The sequence below is a fragment of the Scyliorhinus torazame genome, chromosome 11 (assembly GCF_047496885.1).
Source record: "Scyliorhinus torazame isolate Kashiwa2021f chromosome 11, sScyTor2.1, whole genome shotgun sequence".
NCBI lineage: Eukaryota > Metazoa > Chordata > Chondrichthyes > Carcharhiniformes > Scyliorhinidae > Scyliorhinus > Scyliorhinus torazame.
Window position 1 is genome coordinate 225,251,693 of NC_092717.1, and position 26,483 is coordinate 225,278,175.

The window sequence follows — 26,483 nt, forward strand, 5'->3', positions numbered from 1 at the left end:
GTGCAACCATATGTACCATCTACAAGATGCACACCAAGGTTCCTCAGGCAGCACCTTCCAAACTCACCACCACTACCATCTAGAAGCAGACATCTACAGATGCTGAAAGATGCCCTCGTACGAACGGGATATGGCGCTTGATTCATCGATCGACAGTTCCAACACGCCACAGCAAAAAAACGCACCGACCTCCTCAGAAGACAAACATGGGACACAACCGACAGAGTACCCTTCATCGTCCAGTACTTCCCCGGAGCGGAGAAACCACAACATCTTCTTCGCAGCCTTCAACACAGTCATCAATGAAGACGAATATCTTGCCAAGGTCATCCCTACACCAGCCTTCAAACAACCACACAACCTCAAACAGACCATTATTTTGGGCAAACTACCCAGCCTTCAGAACAGCGACCACGACACCACACTACCCTGCCATGGCAATCTCTGCAAAACTTGCCAGATCATCGACATGGGTACCACCATTACACGTGAGTACACCACCCACCAGGTACGTAGTACACACTCGTGCGACTCGGCCAATGTTGTCTACCTCATACGCTGCAGGAAAGGATGTCCCAAAGCGTGGTACATTAGCGAGACCATGCAGACTCTACGACAATGGATGATCGGACATCGCGCAACAATCGCCAGGCAGGAATGTTCCCTTCCAGTCGGGGAACACTTCAGCAGTCAAGGGCATTCAGCCTCTGATCTTCGGGTAGGCGTTCTCCATTGCGGCCTTCAGGACGCGCAACAACACAGAATTGCCAAGCAGAAACTTATAGCCAAGTTCTGCACACATGAGTACGGCCTCAACCGGGACCTTGGATTCATGTAGCATTACATTCACCCCCCACAATCTGGTCTGGGCTTGCGAAATCCGACCAACTATCCTGGCTTGAGACAATTCACACCTCTTTAACCAGTGATTATCCCTCTCTCCAGTTGATCCGTCTGGACCTGTAAAGACTTAATTACCTGCAAAGTCTCGCATTCAAAGTATCATCTTGCATCTTTGGCTTTGTCTATATACATGTTTCTGGAACCCACCTCTTCATTCACCTGAGGAAGGAGCTGTGCTCCAAAAGCTAGTGATTCGAAACAAACCTGTTGGACTTTAACCTGGTGTTGTAAGACCTCTTACTGTGCTCACCCCAGTCCAACGCCGGAATCACATCATGGCAACCATCTAGAAGGACAAGAGCAACAGACTCCTGGGAACCCCACCACCCGGAAGTTCCCCTCCAAGTCACTCATCGCCCTGACTTGGAAATATATCGCTGCTCCTTCACTGTCGCTGGGCAACATCCTGGTACTCCCTAACACACTGGGTGTACCTACACCCCAAGGACTGCAGTGGTTCAAGAAGGCAACTCACCACCACCTTCTGAAGGGCAACTAGGGATGGGCAATAGATGCTGGTCTAACCAGTGAAATCTACATCGCATAAATTAATTTTTAAAAATGAAAACTTTTATTATACTCTAACGCTACTTATAATTCGCATTCATTGTCTACAAGTAACCAGCACCTGCAATTTTTGTTCCAAGTAAAAACTTTGTATGCTAACTTTTTTCAATAGCAATCCTATCCCCTACGTTGCAATTTAGCTTTCTGATGAGGAAGGGAATGCGCGTGCGCTCCGGGCCTGGCAGACGCCGGCTGTGCGCAGGCGCTGTCGAGCTGACGGAGACGGTGAGATGAAGGGTGGCGGTGGAGGTGACGGTGCCGGGATCGAGCGGCTTCTGTTCACGGCCAGCGCCGGGGATGCCGACCCTCAGTCCCGGCCGCTGTTACTGGTGGGGCAGCTGCCAAATCTGCAAAAGATTATCTGGAGCCAAGTGAAGGGGAAGTTGGAGCCCCGGGTAAATCAGGAGGTGAGTGACTCCAAGATGGTGGCTTTGGCTCAGGAACAGGAAGAGGCCACTCAGCCCCTCTACCTGGACTGCTAACCCACGCCAGCCAATCAGCCCCTCTACCTGGACTGCTAACCCACGCCAGCCAATCAGCCCCTCGACCTGGACTGCTAACCCACCCCAGCCAATCAGCCCCTCGACCTGGACTGCTAACCCACCCCAGGCAATCAGCCCCTCGACCTGGACCACTAACCCACCCCAGGCAATCAGCCCCTCGACCTGGACCACTAACCCACCCCAGGCAATCAGCCCCTCTACCTGGACTGCTAACCTACCCCAGCCAATCAGCCCCTCTACCTGGACTGCTAACCTACCCCAGCCAATCAGCCCCTCTACCTGGACTGCTAACCCACCCCAGCCAATCAGCCCCTCTACCTGGACTGCTAACCTACCCCAGCCAATCAGCCCCTCGACCTGGACTGCTAACCCACCCCAGCCAATCAGCCCCTCTACCTGGACTGCTAACCCACCCCAGCCAATCAGCCCCTCGACCTGGACTGCTAACCCACCCCAGGCAATCAGCCCCTCGACCTGGACCACTAACCCACCGCAGCAAATCAGCCCCTGGACCGCTAACCCACCGCAGCAAATCAGCCCCTCTACCTGAACCGCCAACCCACAGCAGCCAATCAGCCCCTCTACCTGGACCGCTAACCCACCCCAGCCAATCAGCCCCTCTACCTGAACCGCCAACCCACCCCAGCCAATCAGCCCCTCTACCTGAACCACTAACCCACCCCAGCCAATCAGCCCCTCTACCTGAACTGCTAACCCAGCCCAGCCAAACAGCCCCTCTACCTGAACTGCTAACCCACCCCAGCCAATCTGCCCCTCTACCTGAACTGCTAACCCACCCCAGCCAATCAGCCTCTCTACCTGGACCGCTAACCCACCCAGCCAATCAGCCCCTCTACCTGAACCGCCAACCCACCGCAGCCAATCAGCCCCTCTGCCTGGCTTGCGAGCCCACCCAAGCCAATCAGCCCCTCTACCTGGCCTGCTAACCCACCCAAGCCAATCAGCCCCTCTACCTGCACTGCTAACCCACCCAAGCCAAACAGCCCCTCTACCTGGCCTGCTAACTAACCCCAGCAATCAGCCCCTCTGCACCAATCAGCCCCTCTACCTGGCCTGCTAACCCACCCAAGCCAATCAGCCCCTCTACCTGGACCGCCAACCCACCGCAGCTAATCAGCCCCTCGACCTGGACCGCTAACCCACCCCAGCCAATCAGCCCCTCTACCTGGACCGCTAACCCACTCCAGCCAATCAGCCCCTCTACCTAGACTGCTAACCCACCCCAGCCAATCATCCCCTCTACCTAGACTGCTAACCCACCCCAGCCAAACAACCCTTCTACCTGGCCCGCTAACCCACCCCAACTAATCAGCCCCTCTACCTGGCCCGCTAGCCCACCCCAACTAATCAGCCCCTCTACCTGGCCTACACTTTCATATGAAAGTTTCTTTCTTGTTTTCAAACTCCTCCATGTCCTTGCCCCTCCCAATCTCCTCCAAACCCCTCCATGTCCTTGCCCCTCCCAATCTCCTCCAAACCCCTGCGTGTCCTTACCTCTCCCAATCTCCTCCAAACCCCTCCATGTCCTTGCCCCTCCCAATTTCCTCCAAACCCCTGCATGTCCTTACCTCTCCCAATCTCCTCCAAACCCCTCCATGTCCTTGCCCCTCCCAATCTCCTCCAAACCCCTGCATGTCCTTACCTCTCCCAATCGCCTCCAAACCCCTGCATGTCCTTACCCCTCCCAATCTCCTCCAAACACCTCCATGTCCTTACCCCTTCCAATCTCCTCCAAACGCCTCCATGTCCTTGCCCCTCCCAATCTCCTCCAAACCCCTCCATGTCCTTACCCCTTCCAATCTCCTCCAAACGCCTCCATGTCCTTGCCCCTCCCAATCTCCTCAAACGCCTCCATGTCCTTACCCCTTCCAATCTCCTCTGAACGCCTCCATGTCCTTACCTCTCCCAATCTCCTCTAAACCCCTCCATGTCCTTGCCCCCCCCCAATCTCCTCCAAACGCCTCCATGTCCTTACCTCTCCCAATCTCCTCCAAACCCCTCCATGTCCTTGTCCCTGCCAATCTCCTCCAAACCCCTCCATGTTCTTACCTCTCCCAATCTCCTCCACACCCCTCCATGTCCTTACCCCTCCCAATCTCCTCCAAACCCCTCCATGTCCTTGCCCGTCCCAATCTCCTCCAAACCCCTCCCTGTCCTTGTCCCTGCCAATCTCCTCCAAACCCCTCCATGTTCTTACCTCTCCCAATCTCCTCCAAACGCCTCCATGTCCTTACCTCTCCCAATCTCCTCCAAACCCCTCCATGTCCTTGTCCCTGCCAATCTCCTCCAAACCCCTCCATGTCCTTACCCCTCCCAATCTCCTCCAAACGCCTCCATGTCCTTACCTCCTCCAAACCCCTCCATGTCCTTACCCCTCCCAATCTCCTTCAAAGCCCTCCATGTCCTTACCCCTCCCAATCTCCTCCATGTCCTTACCCCTTCCAATCGCCTCCATGTCCTTACCCCGCCCAATCTCCTCCAAACCCCTCCATGTCCTTACCCCGCCCAATCTCCTCCAAACCCCTCCATGTCCTTACCCCTCCCAATCTCGTCCAAACCCACAACCTGTAAAATCTCCACCCTCCCATTTCTAACTTCTTGCAGAATGCCAGTTTTAACCGGTCTACCATTCTGATTTTGGCCTGAAGAAATTAAAATGAAAATCACTTATTGTCACAAGTCGGCTTCAAATGAAGTTACTGTGAAAAGCCCCTAGTCGCCACAGTCCGACGCCTGTTCGGTGAGGCTGGTAGAGGAATTGAACCCGTGCTGCTGGCCTGCTTTGGTCTGCTTTAAAAGCCAGCTCTTTAGCCCTGCGCTAAACAGTGATATACAGTGATGAAACCATCACAGCATAAAATCTTGAATTCTCGTTTGTAACTTGAGTTTTTTTGTTACTACATGCTTGTTAAGGTTCACATATCTTTAACCTGATTATTTAGTCAATGCATGAATATTTTGATGAAAGTCACACTGCAGCATGGGGAGGCAGTGGCTTAGTGGTATTGTCACGAGGTGAGTAGTCCAGTGACCCAGGGTAAGTCTCTGGGGATCCTGGTTCAAATCCCACCATGGCAGATGGTGAAATTTGAATTCAGTAAAAATCTAGTATTAAAAGTCTACAGATGTCATTGTTGTAAAAATCCATTTGGTTCACAACCGTCCTTTAGGAAGGCAATTACTTGTTCTGGCCTAGACTACATATAACCAGATACACAGCAGTGTGGTTGACTCTACTACATTAAAGGTGCTATATAAATTATAGTTGCTCCTCCTGCAATGGAACCTTGTTGAATTGTGCTGCTCTGTCTCGCCCCTTCTTTCTGTAAAGGCTGCATGAGTTGGGTTGCTGAATAATCCTTGCTTGTGTGTTTTTGAACCCAATAAGCTATCTGGTCAACGTGCAATTCCTCTCCCTCTTGCATTGAGGAGTATCTACAATGAATACTGGATGTTATAATTAGCATCAACTGTAGATTTAGACCAACTGATGATGAATGAAACTGGTTTCCAATATTTAATTGTGTCTATATTGCTTCTGCCCTTTCCTTCCTTGTCAAAAGTGACCTTGTAAAGTCCATGGGTTTTGTGTGTGCTTTGTAAATATTTTTTCAATTGTATGTTACTTCCCTGTTGAATCCAGTTTCATTATTACTGGAGTTGGTTCAAGTTTGAACAATGTTATTCATCATGTTTGTTTGATTATTTTGACATCATCCAAGAATGCCCTAACAAGTTGAGTTCAGCCATGCCGCATTGCTCGCCGACCTACATTGTGCTTTAGTCAAGCAATGCTTTGATTTTCAAAATTTTCACCCTTGTTTTCAAATCCTTCAGTGGCCTGTCACCTCCCTATCTCTGTAATCCCCTTCAGACTCACAACCATCCCAAGATATCTGTGCACCTCTATTCTGCACCCTTTAGCATCCAAGATTTTAAACACTCCATTGGCGGCCATGCCTTGAGCTGCTTAGGCCCTGCTAAGCTTTGCAATTCCCTCTGTAAGCCTCTCTTTTTCCCCTTTTAAGACACTCTTTGGAACCTACCTTTGTGATCAAAATTTTGATAATCTGTCCAAATTTCTTCTTAAATGGCTCGATGTCACCTGTGAAACTCCATTGGGCAATTTATTATGTTAGAGGTGCTATTAATCCGAGGGCGGCATGGTAGCACAGTGGTTGTTAGCACTGTTGCTTCACAGCGCCAGGGTCCCGGGTTCGATTCCCAGCTTGGGTCACGCTGTGTGGAGTCTGCACATTCTCCCCGTGTCTGCGTGGGTTTACTCTGGGTGCTCCGGTTTCCTCCCACAAGTCCCGAAAGATGTGCTTGTTAGGTGAATTGGACATTCTGAATTCTCCCTCCATGTACCCGAACAGGCGCTGGAGTGTGGCGACTAGGAAATTTTCGCAGTAACTTCATTGCAGTGTTAACGTGAGCCTACTTGTGACACTAATAAAGATTATTATTATTATTGTTTGTAGTCATACTAATCTGTGAGCAGAAAACAGAATTGTTTAGTTTTGAAAGACAGGAATTTGCTTGAACTCAGTACAAGTTTAAGGAGAATTCTTGCCACTGAACTTGGCTTGCCATAATATTCAAGGCTATGGGCCAAGTGCTGGCAAATGGGATGAGGTAGGTAGGTCAGGTGATTTTCATGTGTTGGCTTTTCTGTCATTCTGTCAAAGTTGACCAGTCTTAGGTGAATTTGGCAGGCCCCAAGTTACCCCATCAACTACACCTCACCCTGAACTCTGATGCCCAGAATTTCAAGGCTTGTGTATATTCAGAGGTACATTCCACGACCAGCTAATTCTGAGAGTGGACAGGAGCAGTGCTTTTTTCAAACATTAAGAAGAATGAATGAATGAAAAATGAAAATGAAAATCGCTTATTGTCACAAGTTATTGCGTACAGTTCTGGTCACCGCATTATAGGAAGGACGTGGAGGCTTTGGAGCGGGTGCAGAGGAGATTTACCAGGATGTTGCCTGGTATGGAGGGAAAATCTTATGAGGAAAGGCTGTTGGACTTGAGGTTGTTTTCGTTGGAGAGAAGAAGGTTAAGAGGAGACTTAATAGAGGCATACAAAATGATCAGGGGGTTAGATAGGGTGGACAGTGAGAGCCTTCTCCCGCGGTTGGAAATCCCGCTGTCTTCAGGGGATGTCCCGGAGGACTGGAGAATAGCCAATGTTGTTCCTCTGTTTAAGAAGGGTGGCAGGGATAATCCCGGGAACTACAGGCCGGTGAGCCTTACTTCAGTGGTAGGGAAATTACTGGAGAGAATTCTTCGAGACAGGATCTACTCCCATTTGGAAGCAAATGGACGTATTAGTGAGAGGCAGCACGGTTTTGTGAAGGGGAGGTCATGTCTCACTAACTTGATAGAGTTTTTCGAGGAGGTCACTAAGATGATTGATGCAGGTAGGGCAGTAGATGTTGTCTATATGGACTTCAGTAAGGCCTTTGACAAGGTCCCTCATGGTAGACTAGTACAAAAGGTGAAGTCACACGGGATCAGGGGTGAACTGGCAAGGTGGATACAGAACTGGCTAGGCCATAGAAGGCAGAGGGTAGCAATGGAGGGATGCTTTTCTAATTGGAGGGCTGTGACCAGTGGTGTTCCACAGGGATCAGTGCTGGGACCTTTGCTCTTTGTAGTATATATAAATGATTTGGAGGAAAATGTAACTGGTCTGATTAGTAAGTTTGCAGACGACACAAAGGTTGGTGGAATTGCGGATAGCGATGAGGACTGTCTGAGGATACAGCAGGATTTAGATTGTCTGGAGACTTGGGCGGAGAGATGGCAGATGGAGTTTAACCTGGACAAATGTGAGGTAATGCATTTTGGAAGGGCTAATGCAGGTAGGGAATATACAGTGAATGGTAGAACCCTCAAGAGTATTGAAAGTCAAAGAGATCTAGGAGTACAGGTCCACAGATCACTGAAAGGGGCTACACAGGTGGAGAAGGTAGTCAAGAAGGCATACGGCATGCTTGCCTTCATTGGCCGGGGCATTGAGTATAAGAATTGGCAAGTCATGTTGCAGCTGTATAGAACCTTAGTTAGGCCACACTTGGAGTATAGTGTTCAATTCTGGTCGCCACACTACCAGAAGGATGTGGAGGCTTTAGAGAGGGTGCAGAAGAGATTTACCAGAATGTTGCCTGGTATGGAGGGCATAAGCTATGAGGAGCGATTGAATAAACTCGGTTTGTTCTCACTGGAACGAAGGAGGTTGAGGGGCGACCTGATAGAGGTATACAAAATTATGAGGGGCATAGACAGAGTGGATAGTCAGAGGCTTTTCCCCTGGGTAGAGGGGTCAATTACTAGGGGGCATAGGTTTAAGGTGAGAGGGGCAAAGTTTAGAGTAGATGTACGAGGCAAGTTTTTTACGCAGAGGGTAGTGGGTGCCTGGAACTCACTACCGGAAGAGGTAGTGGAGGCAGGGACGATAGGGACATTTAAGGGGCATCTTGACCAATATATGAATAGGATGGGAATAGAAGGATACGGACCCAGGAAGTGTAGAAGATTGTAGTTTAGTCGGGCAGTATGGTCGGCACGGGCTTGGAGGGCCGAAGGGCCTGTTCCTGTGCTGTACATTTCTTTGTTCTTTGTTTGTTCTTTGAGGGGACATAGCTTTAAACTGAGGGGTAATAGATATAGGACAGAGGTCAGAGGTAGGTTCTTTACGCAAAGAGTGGTGAGGCCGTGGAATGCCCTACCGGCAACAGTAGTGAACTCGCCAACATTGAGGGCATTTAAAAGTTTATTGGATAAGCATATGGATGATAATGGCATAGTGTAGGTTAGATGGCTTTTGTTTCGGTGCAACATCGAGGGCCAAAGGTCCTGTACTGCGCTGTATCGTTCTATGTTCTAGGCTTCAAATGAAGTTACTGTGAAAAGCCCCTAGTCGCCACATTCCAATGAATCAGGTTATGAAGATCCCGAGTGAGTCTAGTACATTACATGAGCACTTTTTAAAATCAGCAATTTTTGTGCTAGCTTGTGAGACTGACTGTTAGAGGAGATGGCTGCTGTATTAGTGGGCATGTAATTCTCCACCTTACTGCTGAGGCAAAATTAAACTTTTACGTTTATGTACAACCATGTCCACTGTGCTTTGTTTATCTGCACTTCTAAACTTGCTGGAGTAGTTCTTGGCTGCCTGGATAAACTTGTGCTGTAATAAAGATTATAGATCTTATTTTATGTGTGCACATTCTCAGGGGAAGCCTCATATATGTTGACATGCATATAATCAGCTCCTGAATCTATTGCAGCAGGAACCTTTGCATTGATAATTTAATTTTTATTGGTAACTTGTCAGGAGAGATGCAGCGATATTCACAGTTTTAATCTTTTCACCTGTTATTTAATATCGTTCATGCCAAATTCTTCACTTGATATCCAAGCTTAGAGGTCTGGTTTAGCACAGGGCTAAATAGCTGGCTTTTAAAGCAGGCCAGCAGCACGGTTCAATTCCCGTACCAGCCTCCCCGAACAGGCGCCGGAATGTGGTGACTAGGGGCTTTTCACAATGACTTAATTCGAAGCCTACTTGTGACAATAAGCAAATTTCATTTCACTTCAAACATGCACATATATTTTAATGATAATCTTTATTGTCACAAGTAGGCTTATATTAACACTGCAATGAAGTTATTATGAAAATCCCCTAGTCGCCACATTCCAGCGCACATTTGGGTACACGGAGGGAGAATTCAGAATGTCCAAATTACCAAACAGCACGTCTTTCGGGACTTGTGGGAGGAAACCGGAGCACCCGGAGAAAACCCACGCAGACACGGGGAGAACGTGCAGACTCCACACAGCGTGACCCAAGCCAGGAACCCTGGGACCCTGGCAGGGATTAATGGATAATCATTCTCATCGCGTAATTAGGGCACAGAATGAGTCCACTCGGCATATCGGTTCCATACCAGCTGTCTGTAGAGCAACCGAATCAATCCCATTTCCCCGCTCTATTCCTCGAGCCCTGGAAGTTTATTGTCCATCCAATTTCCGTTTGAAATCATTCCTCGTCTCTGTTAGCATTTTAAGGAAGGAGCTGAGGCTAACTTTTTCTATCAGTGCCACTGCCACTGAAGCAATGATGGCTTCAGTGACACTTTGGCTGTTTGTAATACCCCAGCTGCAACTGTGACTGTAAATAAGCAGGAATCCTTATGTTTTACTGCACAGCATGTAGCACATTTATCCACTGAAGCAAGGGAGATATTTAACATTTCTTTAAAATATGCTTTGTGTGTTTTTAAAAATATATATATTTTATTCAAAATTTTTTCGGTCAAACAAGAACAATACAGGATTTTCCCCTTTTTACAACTTTAAAGCAATATAAATAATAATGACCTTTTTTTTAAACAAATAAATAATATATTAACTAAACGGCAACTGCCAACAACAAAATAATAACTCTCCAATACAATATCTTGTGTGTTTTTTAAGTGATGATGCATGACTTGCATGTATTTCTGATCCAAATTACTGTAATTTGTCCACTTTGAAATCTGCTGCATACCCTGAACACCGGTCTGGGCCGCCTGTTTCTGTTGTTTGTGCCCTGTGTGTATATGGTCATGGTAATGTTTCCCTGTGAACTTCCAAATCTACAGTGTAGTTAGTAACATCTTGTTTGTCATTCAGGTCTGGCAGGCTGCACTGAACACTTTGAATCCAAATCCAATAGATAGCTGCTCTCTTTGGCTTGATAATGCTGTTGTGGCAGCGCTCCCATCCAAAATCAGTCGCCACAACAGCCCTTCATCAGCTCACTTTCTCACACGACTGATTCGCAATTGCTCATCTAGAAGAACTAACCGGTGCATTGTGGTGAGTGACCAGCTAGTTTCTTGTTCATTTACACTCTCTGATTGTATGTATTTTTCGTCTCATTTTTCTTTGCAGCCTTTCTTGATTCCAAAACTACAATTTAACGTTTCCTTAATGTATCAAAAAAGATATTCCGTATCAGTCCTTGTAACATTCAAGGCTGTGGACCAAGTGCTGGCAAATGGTATTAGGTAGGTCAGGTCAGGTGTTTTTCACGTGTCGGTGCAGACTCGATGGACAAAGGGCCTCTTCTGCACTGTGCGATTCTGTGAATTGAATGCATCCTTAGCACTGAAATCATTCCTAATAATTTTGTCATTTTTAAAAGATGTAGGAATTGTTAAGGAAAGTAATGTGTAGGCAGGTTTAGTGCTGCTTGGGGATCAATATTCTTGAACAACTTTTTAAAAAAATATATATATTTTATTCAAGATTTTTTGGCCAAACATAACAGTACGTAGTGTTTCTTTTAAACAACAATAAAGCAATATAAATAACAGTGGCCAGTTTTAAACAAATAAATAAATAATATATGAACAGAAACAAAAACCGAACTACATGGCAACTGCCTTGTCAAAAATAAATACTCTCCAAAGATACAATCCAACAGTCCAATATACATTACCTAAAACAAGTGCCTATACATATACAATAACATCCCTGGGAGTCCGTCCGATTCCTCCCCCCCCCCCCCCCCCCCCCCCCTCCCCCCTGGGTTGCTGCTGTTGTCTACTTCTTTCTTGAACAACCTTGTCCGTAGATATGCTCTGCGAGATAATTCCCGTCTAAAGAACTTTCTGCTGAGTCAGATTTCAGCTTCCTCCATAAAATTGGTAACGCAGTTTTTTATTCCTTCACGGGATGCGAGCACACTAGCAAGATCAGTATTTATTGCGCGTCCCTAATCGCTCATGATAAGGTGGTGGCAGGCTTCCTTCTCGAACCACTGCATCCAGTGAGAGCGTGAACCAGATCACGCCAGCTGGAGTGGGCTGGTAGCATCGGAAACTGTTGGGCAGTCGGCGCCAATCCCATTTCGGGCCTCTCCCGGAATTGTCCTGGCATAGTGGGATTGCCAGAGTTTTAAAACCATCACTTTTTAACCGAAATGTCAATCTGCCGTTCAACACGATGGTCTAGATGCATGAGCATTTGCTAAACTAAGTATTTGGGAAATGTACTGTTTAACGTATGCAATATACCCAACCCACCTGACGCGAGTAAATTAAGTAATCTCAGGCACAAGCCATTAGAGAAAGGCAATTACTTGAAACTGTGAGCAACAGTTTATAAAAATGGTGCAATTTGGAAAGAGCCTCATCACCGTACTCAATGTGAAGTCTGAAAATCGATGCTGGTAATCGAAAATAAAAACAAAAAATGCTGGAAAAAAACTCAGTAGATTAAGCAGCATCTGTGTAGATCAAGACTGTTCTGTTTTAATGGCTCTCCACATTTTCCAGTCCTGCCCATGATGATGCCCACCGATGTTGGGGCTGTACAATCTTGCCCGTTAACTCCGTTTCACTTTCTAGAAAGATGCTGCCTGAGTGTTTGCCAGCATTTTCAGTCTGATGAACGGGTTTGACTTTATTGAGAGCTTTTCAAGAAGAACGACAATTTAAAAAAAATAATCATTTCCTGGATGTGCATCGCTTGTTGGGCCAGCATTTATTGTCCACTCCTAGTTGCCCTTCAGAAGGTGGCGGTGAGTTGCTTTCTTGAATCATTGCAATCCTTCAGGTGTAGGTACACCCACAGTGCTGTTAGGGAGGGTGTTCCAGGATTGTGTCCCAGCGATAGCGAAGGAACGGCGATATATTTCCAAGTCCGGTGGTGACAATGTTTTCATTTGCAGGAATAACCGTATTGGATGTGCTTAATAACTAATATGTGCATTTAAAAAAATGTAGTTTTAACTTCTTACTGTGATAACTTTTATTTCAGATAGTTTGTGAATATACAGAAGTTTTTGCATCAGCTTGTGCACTAACGAGGGCATTTCCTCTGTTCACCCGGCGCACTGGATTGCCAAAACAAGGAGAGAAACTCACTGTTACAGTAGAGTTTATTCTGGTGGGAGAGAATGCCAACCCACTTACTGAATCTACGCTTGCGGTAATTATTAGCATGATGCTGAGAGGATTTGCGATGATGCAGTTATTGCTTTATATTTAGTAGAGATGTTCTGCACTCATCTTTATGCAGTAGGGCTTCAATATCTGTTCCACATTTATCTCACCATTTTGAGCATAATTTATTTTCTAGTTCTTTATCTCCGTGGGGGGGGGGGGGTAATTTTGCAAAGCTGTGCCGCTGAGACTTGTCGAGATTGATTTTGATTAATTAACTTGTAAAGCTACCCTGCATAAATTTATACACAATGATGGTCAGACTAATTTTTCTACTATTGACTTGCTTATTCTCTTTGAACTGGAGTATAGGAGAGTTTTACGATCCCGGACCAGACCCCGACATTTCCTCGGATACTGGACAGAACCACCAATATTTAATTTCATTTGTAAGACTGGGATGAAAGGATACTTCGCTGCAGAAGTGACCGCAGTTAGTTAACTCCTAACTGCTAACTTTTTATCTCCAATCAAGCAAAATCCACTTTTACATACAGTTAGAAAACACAGGAATACTTGCAGTATAGAGATGTCTCAGAGAAACTGCTTTAAGAGAGAAAAATCCTGCAGAAACAGCCTGCCGATTCTTGCCTGTGTTTAACTTCCCAGCATTTGGCAAAATGCTCCTGTTCATAGCAAAATCTAAACTGAAACTCAACAGTTGACTGCTTCAGTCCCTGGATCCTCCCATTAAGTACATCATCTCTATCCTATTAACTGGGTTATGATCATCTTACTAAGGTTAACCATAACCCCGTAATTATCTAAACCCAAGACCAAAGATGTGCAGGTTAGGTGGATTGGCCATGGTAAAATTGCCCCTTAGTGTCAAGGGATATGCAAGTTAGATGGAGTTACAGGGATAGGGTGGAGGAGTGGGCCTCAGTAGGGTGCTCGTTCAGAGGATCGGTGTAACTTTAGGGGCCGAATGGCCTCCTTCTGCAATGTAGGGATTCCATTTTCTAACCTTATTTCTGTAAACAAAATTTCATTAGCTCCATTTAAGTAAACACTATACATGGTTTGAAAGAATGATGATCTTTTATGGTGCTTTAGTTGTACCGCTTCTGTACCCCCAGTGTCTGCCTGTCTTTCAAACCAGGGTTTAAGAAACCCTTACTGCAGCAGATACATACGCACAGTAACCCAGGCCCAGGTGATTTACTTTGCCATGGAGTTGGGCCTTAGAAGAGAGACGTCCTTGGAAAACTGTTGTAGAATCATGTTACAGTTTTCCTAAGGAATGCCTGAACCTCATAGAGGACTGTCTGAAACACAGCAAGTCCTCGTCTTCTATCACCTTGTCTTCACTGACCTACATTGGCTCCTGGTCAAGCAATGTCTTGATTTTAAAACTCTTATCTTGGTTTTCAAATCCCTCCATGGCCTCACCCTTCCCTATCTCTGTAATCTCCTCCAACCCCACACCCCATACGCAAAGATTGTTCACTTTTATTGATCTCTAAAGCATGTTTATTGGTTTTATTTTGATGAATTTATTAGATGGAATAATAATTTGCATGCAGCAGCCTTGCAGTTTATATAGCACCTGCAGTATTGTTTAGAATAGATGCTTTCTGCTGGTATAAAATAAATCATCGTGGTAACTTGAGCAATCCCAGATTAAAAAGTTGTGATGATTTCAATTTTTCCTGTGGAGAAAAGCAACCCTTTTAGGTTTTAAAGCTGATAGAATAATCTCATTCAGGTATATACATTGATTGTGCTAATAGATTGGTACTTACCATTAATTTTCCATAGTGCCTGTTAAGTGCTGCTGAAGGCATTCGAATAGCCGCTCGCATTGTGGATACACCATGCAATGAGATGAATACAGATGACTTCCTTGCGGTGAGAATGTTTGAAACTTTAGCTAATGTAGACAGCAGCAGCACAAGCAGTTAATTTTTTCTCTGTGTTGCGCTTAATGTCCAAAGCCAAATCAGTAACTATACACTTCCTGTCACAGCGAGTTATGTTGGACCTGCAAAATAATGGATATTGTGCTGTGCTTTTATATGTGTAGTAATTTAGAACATACTAGTCATGTATGAATAATCCAGATTTCCCCAACTGCTTAAATTTGGCATACTGTTGAGCTTTGGTCAGTGTCAGGAATACAATGCTATTATGGCCTCCATGCCTTGATCTTCCCCCATTCACATTATTCAATGCTACATTAGAGTATGGAGAGACATCCTCCGGTGTGCCTGCTTGGAGATCATGGTTTGCTGATTCAAACAGTTTAATATCTCTACTTGTCAATCTGCTGGGACACAAATTATTTTTTTGTACCACTTTTTTTAACTACATTCAAAATGTATAAATGCATCTAATTTAATAGTTTAAAAATGTCAGGAATAAAATGAAATGCAAACATCAAAAGAAATAACTTTTGTTTATATTGTGCCTATCACAATCTCAGGACGTCCCAAAATGTCACTGTTGTAATGTAGGAAACAGGAGCCAATTAACATACAGCAAGCTCTCCCAAGCAGTGCTGGAGGATCTGTTTTTGGGATGCTGGTTGAGGAATAAATATTGGCTAGGACACTAGGGGGCTTCCCCCAATCTTCTTTGAAACCGGTTCTATCCACCTGGAAGAAAAGATGGAGCTTTGGTTTAACCTGAAGAACACTACCCCCGACAGTTCATAAATCCCTCAGTATTGCACAATTAACTCTCTAGAGTGGAATGTGTACCTACAATGTTTTGATTCAGAGACAAGAGTGTTAACACAGAGAAATAATTGATACTGCATGCATCAGCATGCTCCCTGCAGGTTTGGAAATTGAGCAAGATGAGTACATTCAATGGGAGGGGATTGGAGATGTCTGATTCAGTAGCATATGTCTTGTGCATGTCTTGAGATTGCAACATAGTTTAATTGTAACCGTGAATCCTCTTGATGGTGGGAGTACTGTATGTCTAATTGACAGGAGGTGACTAGTGGTGTTCCACAGGAATCTGTTTTGGGATCTCAATTATTCACACTATTCATTAATGACTTGAATAATGGTGTCGAAAGTCATACATCCAATTTTGGCGATGGTACAAAGTTAGGAAACATTGTAGACAACCTAGATAGATGATAGCATTAAATTGCAAGGAGATATTGACAGTCTAAGTGAATGGGCAAAATTGGTGGCAGATGGAATTTCATGTAAGTGTGAACATATCCATTTTGACCCAAAAAAGGACAGAGCAGAGTACTTTCTAAATGGAAAGAGGTTAGGTACAGTGAATGTCCAAAGAAACTCAGGGGCTCAGGTGCGGAGATCCTTAAAATTCCCTGAACAAGTGCAGATTATATTAAAAAAAAGCTAATGGAATGCTAGTCTTTATATCTAAAGGATTGGAGTATAAAGAGATGGGAGTTATGCTGCAGCTATACAAAACCCTGGTTAGACCCCACTTGCAGTCACTGTGAGCAGTTCTGGGCACCACACCTTGGGGAGGAGACTTTGGCCTTGGAAGGAGTGCAACGTATGTTTACAAAGATTATATCTGGATTGCAGGAATTAAGTTACGAGAAGAGTTACGAGTTTACACAAATTAGGCCTGTTTTTGAGAGAATTTAGAAAGTTAAGGGGTGATCTGATTGAAGTATTCAAGATATTAACAGGGAAAGACTAGGAAGAGAAAGATAAACTATTTCCACTGGTTGGAGATTCTAAAACTAGGGGGCAAAGTCTAAACATTAGGGCCAGACCTTTCAGGAGAAATGTCAGGAAGAGCTTCTTCACTCAAAGGGTGGTAGACGTTTGGAACTCTCCCACAAACAGCAGTTGAAGCTGGAACATTTGTTAATGTTAAATCTGTGATAGAGTTTTGTTAAGCAAAGATATTGGGCGCTATTCTCTCTCCTCCCCCTCCCCCCCCCTTCCCCCCACGCTGAGTGGGAGAATCGCCGGGGCGCCGTGCGAATCGCGCCACTCCAGCCCGAACCCCGCACACCATTCTCCCACCCCCCGGAAACCAGCGGCGCGTGATTAGCACTGGGCCACTCGGAGAACCGGCGAGCGGCGATTCTCCGGCTGGATGGGCCGAGCGGCCGCTACGACACGAAAGGTTCCCACCGGTGCCTTCCACTCCTGGTCGCTGCCGGCGGGAACTCTGCGGGAACGCTGGGGGGGCGGCCTGTGGGGAGGGGAGGGGGGCCACTTCACCGGGGTGGCCTCCGATGGGGTCTGGCCCGCGATTGGGGCCCACCGATCGACGGGCCGGTTTGGGCTGCCCCAACTGCACATGCGCGGGTTGGCGTGGCGCCCATTTGGCGCCGTGTAAGGACGCTGGAGCAGCGTGAACCGCTCCAGCGCCGTGCTGGCCCCCTGTGGGGGCCAGAATAGGTTGTGTCCGGGCCCTGTTTGCGTCGTCGCGAAACGCGACGGCGCTCACGACGGCGCGAATACTTGGCCCCAATATCGGAGAATCGCCCCCATTAGGGGGTACGGGCCAAAGGCAGGTATATGGAGTTAGGTCACAGATCAGCCAAGATCGCATTGAATGGTGAAACAGATTTGAAGAGCTGAATGACCTGTTCCTGTGTCTGTGGCCATTGCAAATTCAATAAGATAGAAGTGCCATAGAAATATAGGAGCAGGAGGAGGCCATTTCGCCCTTCGTGCCTGCTCCGCCATTCATTATGATAATGGCTGATCATCCAACTCAATACCCTCCTCCAATATCCTTAGATTCCCTTTGCCCCAAGCACTATATCTTTATCTGCTTCTTGGAAACATACAATGTTTTGGCCTCAACTACTTCCTGTGGTAACAAGTTCCACAGACTCACCATTCTCTGGTGAAGAAATGTCTCCTCATCCCTGTCCTAAATGGTCTACCCTTTATCCTCCGACTGTGACCCTTGATTCTGGATATCACCACCATCGGGAGCATCCTTCTTGCACTACCTTGTCTAGTCTTGTTAGAATTTTATAGGTTCCTATGAGATCCCCCCTTCATTCCTCTGAACTCCAGCGAAAACAATCCATGTAGGATTGCTTTAATGAAGTTGTAATGTTTTTCTGCTAATTTCCTGTTCATGAATTTCCTTTTTTCAGTTTGTATGCATTAGCTGTTTCTGAATTAAAAGTTTGTCTGCCTCCTTGTTCTGTGGAGGATGCTGGGCATTAATTGAATCCATCACTCTTTATGGAGCTCGATAGTACTACAGCCTGATATAGAAATGCTGTGCTCCACATTTACCTAAGGTTGCTTTAATTTTTTTACAGCAAGGAAGTGACTTGTTAATTCAGCTGAGTAATGAATGCTTGAAGTTTTAAAAGATAGTATAGTAAATTAGATCCTAGAGAATGAGCTTGGTTGATTTTCACATTTTTGAGTTTTCATTTTTTTTTCCTCGTGAAAGATTCATTTAAGATTTTTTTTTTCCTTTGACCAGGAAATTGAACTTGTTGGATCTGAGCTGGGCATTATTCCCACTGTCATCCGTGGAGAAGAACTTAATGACAGGGGCTTTGGAGGTAATGGTTATTGAGTAAATGCTGCTTTTAGGAGATCAACATTATGGCATTGTTAAAAGCTGGAAGGTAAACATTAAACAGCCAGATGTTACTAAATCAGAACCTTTTCCAAGACTTCCTTAGCTTTAACAAAGACTGTAGGAGGTTGCAGGTGCCAGGAAGTATAAAATATCCGTGATTTCCTGTCAGCTGCTCCCTGCAGGCATCACTCTGTACCTTTCAACGCGGGAGTGGGAAATTAGCTATCAAAGGAATACAGATAAATTTAATTTGAGGAACTAGGCTGACAACACGCAGGTGTTATTTGATGTAAACAGTTCCCAAGGTGTTGGGACTGGAAAAGTGGAATAAACATTTTAAGATGAATGGTAGTAGGACGCTGCACAGGAAGGGATGCTGATGTTATTGTTGATCAGCTTGTTAAAATCAATCATACAGTAAGCGACATTAGGATGACTCCTTGCTCCTGCTAACCTTGGATCAGTGACAGGGCTACAGAATCTCTAATTGCGAGGCTCTTCACACAGTAATGAGCAATTACTATTGCTCTGAGTGTGTAGCTAGCGGTTACCAAGGGGCAGTGGATAGCTGATTCAACTCTATTTGGTGCAATTTGGGTGACTGGAGTGTGGCATTCTGGTTATTAATGGGTACAGAGAAGGGGATAATAGTGGGGATGAGAGAGAAAATACAGAAATGTAAGTATTTTTGCTAAAGGAAAGAAAAAATAAAAGAGCTTACTTACATTTTCAGGATTTGAAGATATATAAATAAAATGAACCATGATAAATTGTTGTAGCTACAAGCTGTGACCAACGAAATGCATTTGGAAAAGGGGGATTGAGCAATCATTTTGGATTTAGCTGCTTCACGTAAAAGATGGTGAATTTGTGGAATAGACTGTCGAGGGATACAGTGGAGATGTCCGGCATTGCTCAATTCTCAAGCAAACAGCCCGATATAGAATATAGGCCTATATTTTTTTTTTGAAACTTTGGGAACGTCTAAATGGACCACAATGCTCCCAGTACTGCACATTTTCGATGTTCAACTTTCCACAAAAAAGGAACTTTAAAAAATGGTTTATACCTTTTCAAGTGTTTAGTATTCCTGATGCCAGAATTAAGTATTCTTTGCAGAAATTTTACGTAACCTTTTATAACCTTGGAATTCGGCCATTGTGCTACATAGACCATCAAGGAATAGGAGCATATTGGTTATATTACAGGACTCTTAGTCCAAAGGTCTTGGCTAACGATTTGGACATGTGAGCTTATATCCCATCACAGCAGCTGCAAAATGTAAATTAGGTTAATTAAATAAATCTGGAATAAAAAGCTAGTATTAGTAAAGATGTCAGAATGTCTTGATCCATTGCAATTCGCATACCGCCACAACCGGTCCACAGCAGATGCAATCTCCCTGGCCCTGCACTCATCCCTGGAGCATCTCGACAACAAGGACTCCTACGTTAGACTCCTATTCATTGACTACAGCACCGCCTTCAACATCATAATCCCAGCCAAGCTCTTATCCAAACTCCAAAACCCAGGACTTGGCTCCTCCCTCTGCAACTGGATCCTCAGCTCCCAGACCAATAAACCTCAATAAATAAGGATAAACGACCACACCTCCACGATCGTCCTCAACACCGGGGCCCCACAAGGTTGCGTATTTAACTCCCTACTATACTCCCTATACACACGACTGTGTGGCAAAATGTGGCTCCAACTCCATCTACAAGTTTGCTGATGACATAACTGTAGTGGGACAGATCTCAAACAACGATGAGTCAGAATACAGGAGGGAGATAGAGAATCTAGTGGTGTGGCGTAACGGCAACATTCTCTCCTTCAATGTCAGCAAAACTAAGGAGCTGGGCATTGACTTCAGGAATCAAAGTATCGTACACATCCCTGCCTACATCAATGGGGCCGAGGTGGAGATGGTTGACAGCCTCAAATTCCTAGGTGTGCACATCACCAAAATCTGTCCTTGTCCACGTCAATGCTACAACCAAGAAAGCACAACAGCGTCTTTACTTCCTCAGGAAACTAAGGAAATTCGGCATATCCACATTGACTCTTACCAATTTTTACAGATGCACCACAGAAAGCATCCTATCTGGCTGCATCACAGCCTGGTATGGCAACACCTCAGCCCAAGACGGTAAGAAACTACAGAGTCGTGAACACAGCCCAGTCCATCAGCCGAACCCGCTTCCCATCCATACACCTCCTACTGCCTTGGGAAAGCGAGCAGCATAATCAAAAACCCTTCTCACCCGGGTTATTCTCTCTTCCAACCTCTTCCATCGGGCAGGAGATACAAAAGTCTGAGAATACGGACTAACAGATTCAAAAATAGCTTTTTACTCGCTGTTACCAGACTCCTGAATGACGCTCTTATGGACTGAACTGATCTCTCAACGCATCTTCTCTACTGAGTAGCACTACACTCCGTATGCTTCACCCGATGTCTATGTATTTACATTGTGCATTTACCTTCTGTCCTATGCTTTGTCATGTATGGAACGATCTGCCTGGACTGTACACAGAACAATACTTTTCACTGTACCTCGGCACACCTGACAAATCTAAATCACATCAGATGACCCTTTAACTGGTGGCTTATAAAGCCCATCTGATTCAGTAATAACATTTTATTTCCATTTACGGGATGTGGACGCGCTGGTTAGGCCAGCATTTTATTTCCATTTACGGGATGTGGGCGTCGCTCAGTTAGGCCAGCATTTATTGCCCATCCCTAGTTGCCCTTTAGAAAGTGGTGGCAAGTTGTCTTCTTGAACTGCTGCAGTCCTTCAGTGTAGGTATACTGACTGTGCTGTTAGGGAGGGAGTTCCAGGATATTGCCCCAGCGACAGTGAAGGAGCGGCGATATATTCCAAGTCAGGGTGGTGGACCTCCAGGTGGTGGGCTTCCCAGGTATCTGCTGCTTTTGTCCTTCTACATGGTCGTAGGTTTGGAGGTTGATGTCTGAGGAACCTTGGTGAGTTACTGCAGTGCATCTTGTAGAAGGTACACACGGCTGCCACTGTTCGTTGGTGGTGGAGGGTTTGAATATTTGTGTAAGGGGGAGCAATCAAGCGGGCTGCTTTGTCCTGGATGGTGCTGAGCTTCACTCAGTGTTGTTCGAGCTGCACTAATCCAGCCAAGTGGAGATTATTCCATTACACTCCTGACTTGTGGCTTGCAGATGGTGGACAGGCTTTTTAGGGATAAGGAGGTGAGTTACTCGCAGGAGGATTCCTAGCCTTCGACCTGCTCTGGTAGCCGCAGTATTAATGTGGCTAGTCCAGTTCAGTTTCTGATCAATGGTAACCCCGCGGATGTTGATTGTGGGGGATTCAGCGATGTTAGTGCCATTGAATGTCAAGGGGAGGTGGTTAGATCCTCTCTTGTTGGAGATGGCCATTGCCTGGCACTTGTGTGGCGTGAATGTAACTTGCCACTTGTCAGCTCAAGCCTGGATATGTCCAGGTCTTGCTGCATTTGGACATGAACTGATTCATTATCTGAGGAGTCGCAAATGGTGCTGAACATTGTGCAGTCATCGGTAAACATTCCCACTTATGATGGAAGGGAGGTAATTGATGAAGCAGCTGAAGATGGTTGGGTCTAATGCACTACGCTGAGGAACTCCTTCAGTGATGTCCTTGAGCTGAGATGATTGACCTCCAGCCACCTCAACCATCTTCCTTTGTGCCAGGTATAACTCCAACCAGCACAAAATTTTCCCTCTGATTCTCATTGACTCCAGTTTAGCTAGGGCTCCTTGAAGCCATACTCGGTCAAATGCTGCCTTGATGTCAAGGGCAGTTACTCTCCCTTCACCTCTGGTATTGAGCTCTTTCTGCCCATGTTTGAACCAAGGTTGTAATGAGGTCAGGAGCTGAGTGACCCTGGCGGAACTCAAACAGAGCGTCTATGAGCAGGTTGTTGCTGAGTAAGTGCTGCTTGATAACACTGTTGATAACTCCTTCCATCACTTTGCCGATGTTGAAGAGCAGACTGATGGACAGTAATTGACTGGGCTGGATTTGTCCTGTTTCTTGTGTACAGGATACACCTGGGCAATTTTCCGCATTGCCATGTAGATGCCAGTGTTATACCTGTACTGTTAACAGCTTGGCTCGGGGTGTGGCAAGGTCTGGAGCACGAGTCTTCAGTACTATTGCTGGGATATTGTCAGGGCCCATAACCTTTGCAGTATCCAGTGCTTTCAGCTGTTTCTTGATATCACATAGATTACATAGATTACATACATAGAACATACAGTGCAGAAGGAGGCCATTCGGCCCATCGAGTCTGCACCGACCCACATTAATCCCTCACTTCCACCTTATCCCCACAACCCAATAACCCCTCCCAACCCTTATGGACACTACGGGTAATTTAGCATGGCCAATCCACCTAACCTGCACGTCTTTGGACTGTGGGAGGAAACCGGAGCACCCGGAGGAAACCCACGCGGACACGGGGAGAACGTGCAAACTCCGCACAGACAGTGACCCAGCGGGGAATCGAACCTGGGACCCTGGCGCTGTGAAGCCACAGTGCTAATCACTTGTGCTACCGTGCTGCCATTCACATGGAGTGAATTGGATTGGCTGAAGACTGGACATCTGTGATGCTGGGGACCGAGATGGATCATCCACTCGGCACTTCTGGCTGAAGATTATTGTGAATGCCTCACACTTGTCTTTTGCACAGATGTGCTGAGCTCCTCCATCATTGAGGATGGGGATATTTATGGAGTCTCCTCCTCCAGTGAGTTGTTTAATTGCCCACCACCATTCGGGGCTGGATGTGGCAGGACTACAGAGCTTAGATCTGATGTGTTTGTTGTGGAATCACTTACCTCTGTCCATTACTTGCTGCTTATGCTGTTCGACACACACATACACAAAGTCCTATGTTGCAGCTTCACCAGGTTGACACCTCATTTTTCAGTTTGCCTGATGTTGCTCCTGGCATGTCCTCCTGCACCCTTCATTGAACCATGATTACCCCCCTGGCTTGGTGGTAATGGTAGAGTGAACAAACAACAAAGAAAAGTACATGATGTGGAGATGCCGGCATTGGACTGGGGTGAGCACAGTACGAAATCTTACAACACCAGGTTAAAGTCCAACAGGTTTGTTTCGATGTCACTAGCTTTCGGAGCACTGCTCCTTCCTCAGGTGAATGAAGAGGTATGTTCCAGAAACATATATATAGACAAATTCAAAGATGCCAGACAATGCTTGGAATGCGAGCATTAGCAGTTGATTAAATCTTTACAGATCCAGAGATGGGGTAACCCCAGGTTAAAGAAGTGTGAATTGTGTTAAGCCAGGACAGTTGGTAGGATTTCGCAGGCCAGATGGTGGGGGATGAATGTAATGCGACATGAATCCCAGGTCCCGGTTGAGGCCGCACTCATGTGTGCGGAACTTGGCTATAAGTTTCTGCTCGGCGATTCTGCGTTGTCGCGCGTCCTGAAGGCCGCCTTGGAGAACGCTTACCCGGAGATCAGAGGCTGAATGCCCTTGACTGCTGAAGTGTTCCCCGACTGGAAGGGAACATTCCTGCCTGGTGATTGTCGCACGATGTCCGTTCATTCATTGTCGCAGCGTCTGCATGGTCTCGCCAATGTACCATGCTTCGGGACATCCTTTCCTGCAGCGTATGAGGTAGACAACGTTGGCCGAGTCGCACGAGTATGTACCGCGTACCTGGTGGGTGGTGTTCTCACGTGTAATGGTGGTATCCATGTCAATGATCTGGCACGTCTTGCAGAGATTGCCATGACAGGTGGTGTTCACTCTTCTGAAGACTGGGTAGTTTGCTGCAAACAATGGTTTGTTTGAGGTTGCGCGGTTGTTTGAATGCAAGTAGTGGGAGTGTGGGGATGACCTTGGCAAAATGTTCATCTTCATCAATGACGTGTTGAAGGCTGTGAAGAAGGTGTCGTAGTTTCTCCGCTCCGGGGAAGTACTGGATGACGAAGGGTATTCTGTCGGTTGTGTCCCATGTTTGTCTTCTGAGGAGGTCAGTGCGGTTTTTCGCTGTGGCGCGTTGGAACTGTCTGTTGATGAGTCGAGTGCCATATCCCATTCGTACGAGGGCATCTTTCAACGTCTGTAGATGTCTGTTACGCTCCTCCTCGTCTGAGCAGATCCTGTGTATACGGAGAGCTTGTCCGGAGGGGATGGCTTCTTTAATGAGTTTAGGGTGGAAGCTGGAGAAGTGGAGCATCGTGAGGTTATCCGTGGGTTTGCGGTAAAGCGAAGTGCTGAGGTGACCGTCCTTGATGGAGACGAGTGTGTCCAAGAATGCAACTGATTTTGGAGAGTAGTCCATGGTGAGTCTGATGGTTGGATGGAACTTATTAATGTCATCGTGTAGTCGTTTCAGTGATTCTTCGTCGTGGGTCCAAAAGAAAAAAATGTCATCGATGTATCTGGTGTATAACGTCGGTTGAAGGTCCTGTGCGGTGAGTAGGTCCTGTTCAAACTTTTGCATGAAGATGTTGGCATATTGGGGTGCGAATTTGGTCCCCATGGCTGCTCCGTGCATCTGGATGAAGAACTTGTTGTCGAAGGTGAAGACGTTGTGATCCAGAATGAAGCGGATGAGGTGCAGAATTGCGTCTGGAGATTGGCAGTTGTCGGTGTTGAGTACTGAGGCTGCAGCAGCAATGCCGTCGTCATGGGGGATGCTGGTGTAGAGTGAAAAGTACAGCACAGGAACAGGCCCTTCGGCCCTCCAAGCCTGGGCCGACCATGCTGCCTGTCTGAACTAAAATCTTCTGCACTTCCGGGGTCTGTATCCCTCTTTTCCCATCCTATTCATGTATTTGTCAAGATGCCCCTTAAACGTCACTATCGTCCCTGCTTCCACTACCTCCTCCGGCACCCACTACCGTCTGTGCAAACAAAACTTGCCTTGTACATCTCCTCTAAACAATGCCCCTCGCACCTTAAACCTATGCCCCCTAGTAATTGACCCCTCTACCCTGGGAAAAAGTCTCTGACTATCCACTCTGTCTATGCCCCTCATGATTTTGTAGACATCTATCAGGTCGCCCCTCAACCTCCGTCGTTCCAGTGAGAACAAACCAAGTTTATTCAACCTCTCCTCATAGCTAATGCCCTCCATACCAGGCAACTTTCTGGTAAATCTCTTCTGCACCCTCTCTAAAGCCTCCACATCCTTCTCGTAGTGTGGCGACCAGAATTGAACACTATACCCCAAGTGTGGCCTAACTAAGGTTCTACACAGCTGCAACATGACTTGCCAATTTTTATACTCAATGCCCCGGCCAATGAAGGCAAGCATGCCGTATGCCTTCTTGACTACCTTATCCACCTGTGTTGCCCTTTCAGTGACCTGTGCACCTGTGCACCTAGATCTCTCTGACTGTCAATACTCTTGAGGGTTCTACCATTCACTGTATATTCCCTACCTGCATTCGACCTTCCAAAATGCATTACCTCACATTTGTCCGGATTAAACTCCATCTGCCATCTCTCCGCCCAAGTCTCCAAACGATCTAAATCCTGTTGTATCGTCTGACAGTCCTCATCGCTATCCGCTATTCCACCAATCTTTGTGTCGTCTGCAAACTTACTAATCAGACCAGTTACATTTTCCTCCAAATCATTTGTATATACTACGAACAGCAAAGGTCCCAGCACTGATCCCTGCGGAACACCACTAGTCACAGCCCTCCAATCAGAAAAGCACCCTTCCATTGCTACTCTCTGCCTTCTATGACCTAGCCAGTTCTTTATCCATCTTGCCATCTCACCCCTGATCCCGTGTGACTTCACCTTTTGTACTAGTCTGCCATGAGGGACCTTGTCAAAGGCCTTACTGAAGTCCATATAGACAACATCCACTGCCCTACCTGCACCAATCATCTTAGTGACCTCCTCGAAAAACTCTATCAAGTTAGTGAGACACGACCTCCTCTTCACAAAACCGTGCTGCCTCTC

At 46.2% G+C, this 26,483-nt stretch overlaps 1 protein-coding gene across 2 annotated transcripts in view; it reads left to right on the plus strand.

Annotated features, from left to right (window-relative positions):
• Window positions 1-1,678: 1,678 nt before the first annotated feature.
• Window positions 1,679-26,483, plus strand: part of LOC140385821 (probable aminopeptidase NPEPL1) — a 76,689-nt gene continuing 51,884 nt past the window's right edge. For both annotated transcript variants that reach the window (XM_072468383.1, XM_072468382.1), the window contains exons 1-5: window positions 1,679-1,877; window positions 10,679-10,864; window positions 12,812-12,982; window positions 14,758-14,847; window positions 18,400-18,481. In XM_072468383.1, coding sequence (XP_072324484.1) covers window positions 1,701-1,877; window positions 10,679-10,864; window positions 12,812-12,982; window positions 14,758-14,847; window positions 18,400-18,481 — 706 coding nt within the window. In that variant the 5' untranslated portion in view covers window positions 1,679-1,700. The remainder of the gene's footprint in view (window positions 1,878-10,678; window positions 10,865-12,811; window positions 12,983-14,757; window positions 14,848-18,399; window positions 18,482-26,483) is intronic.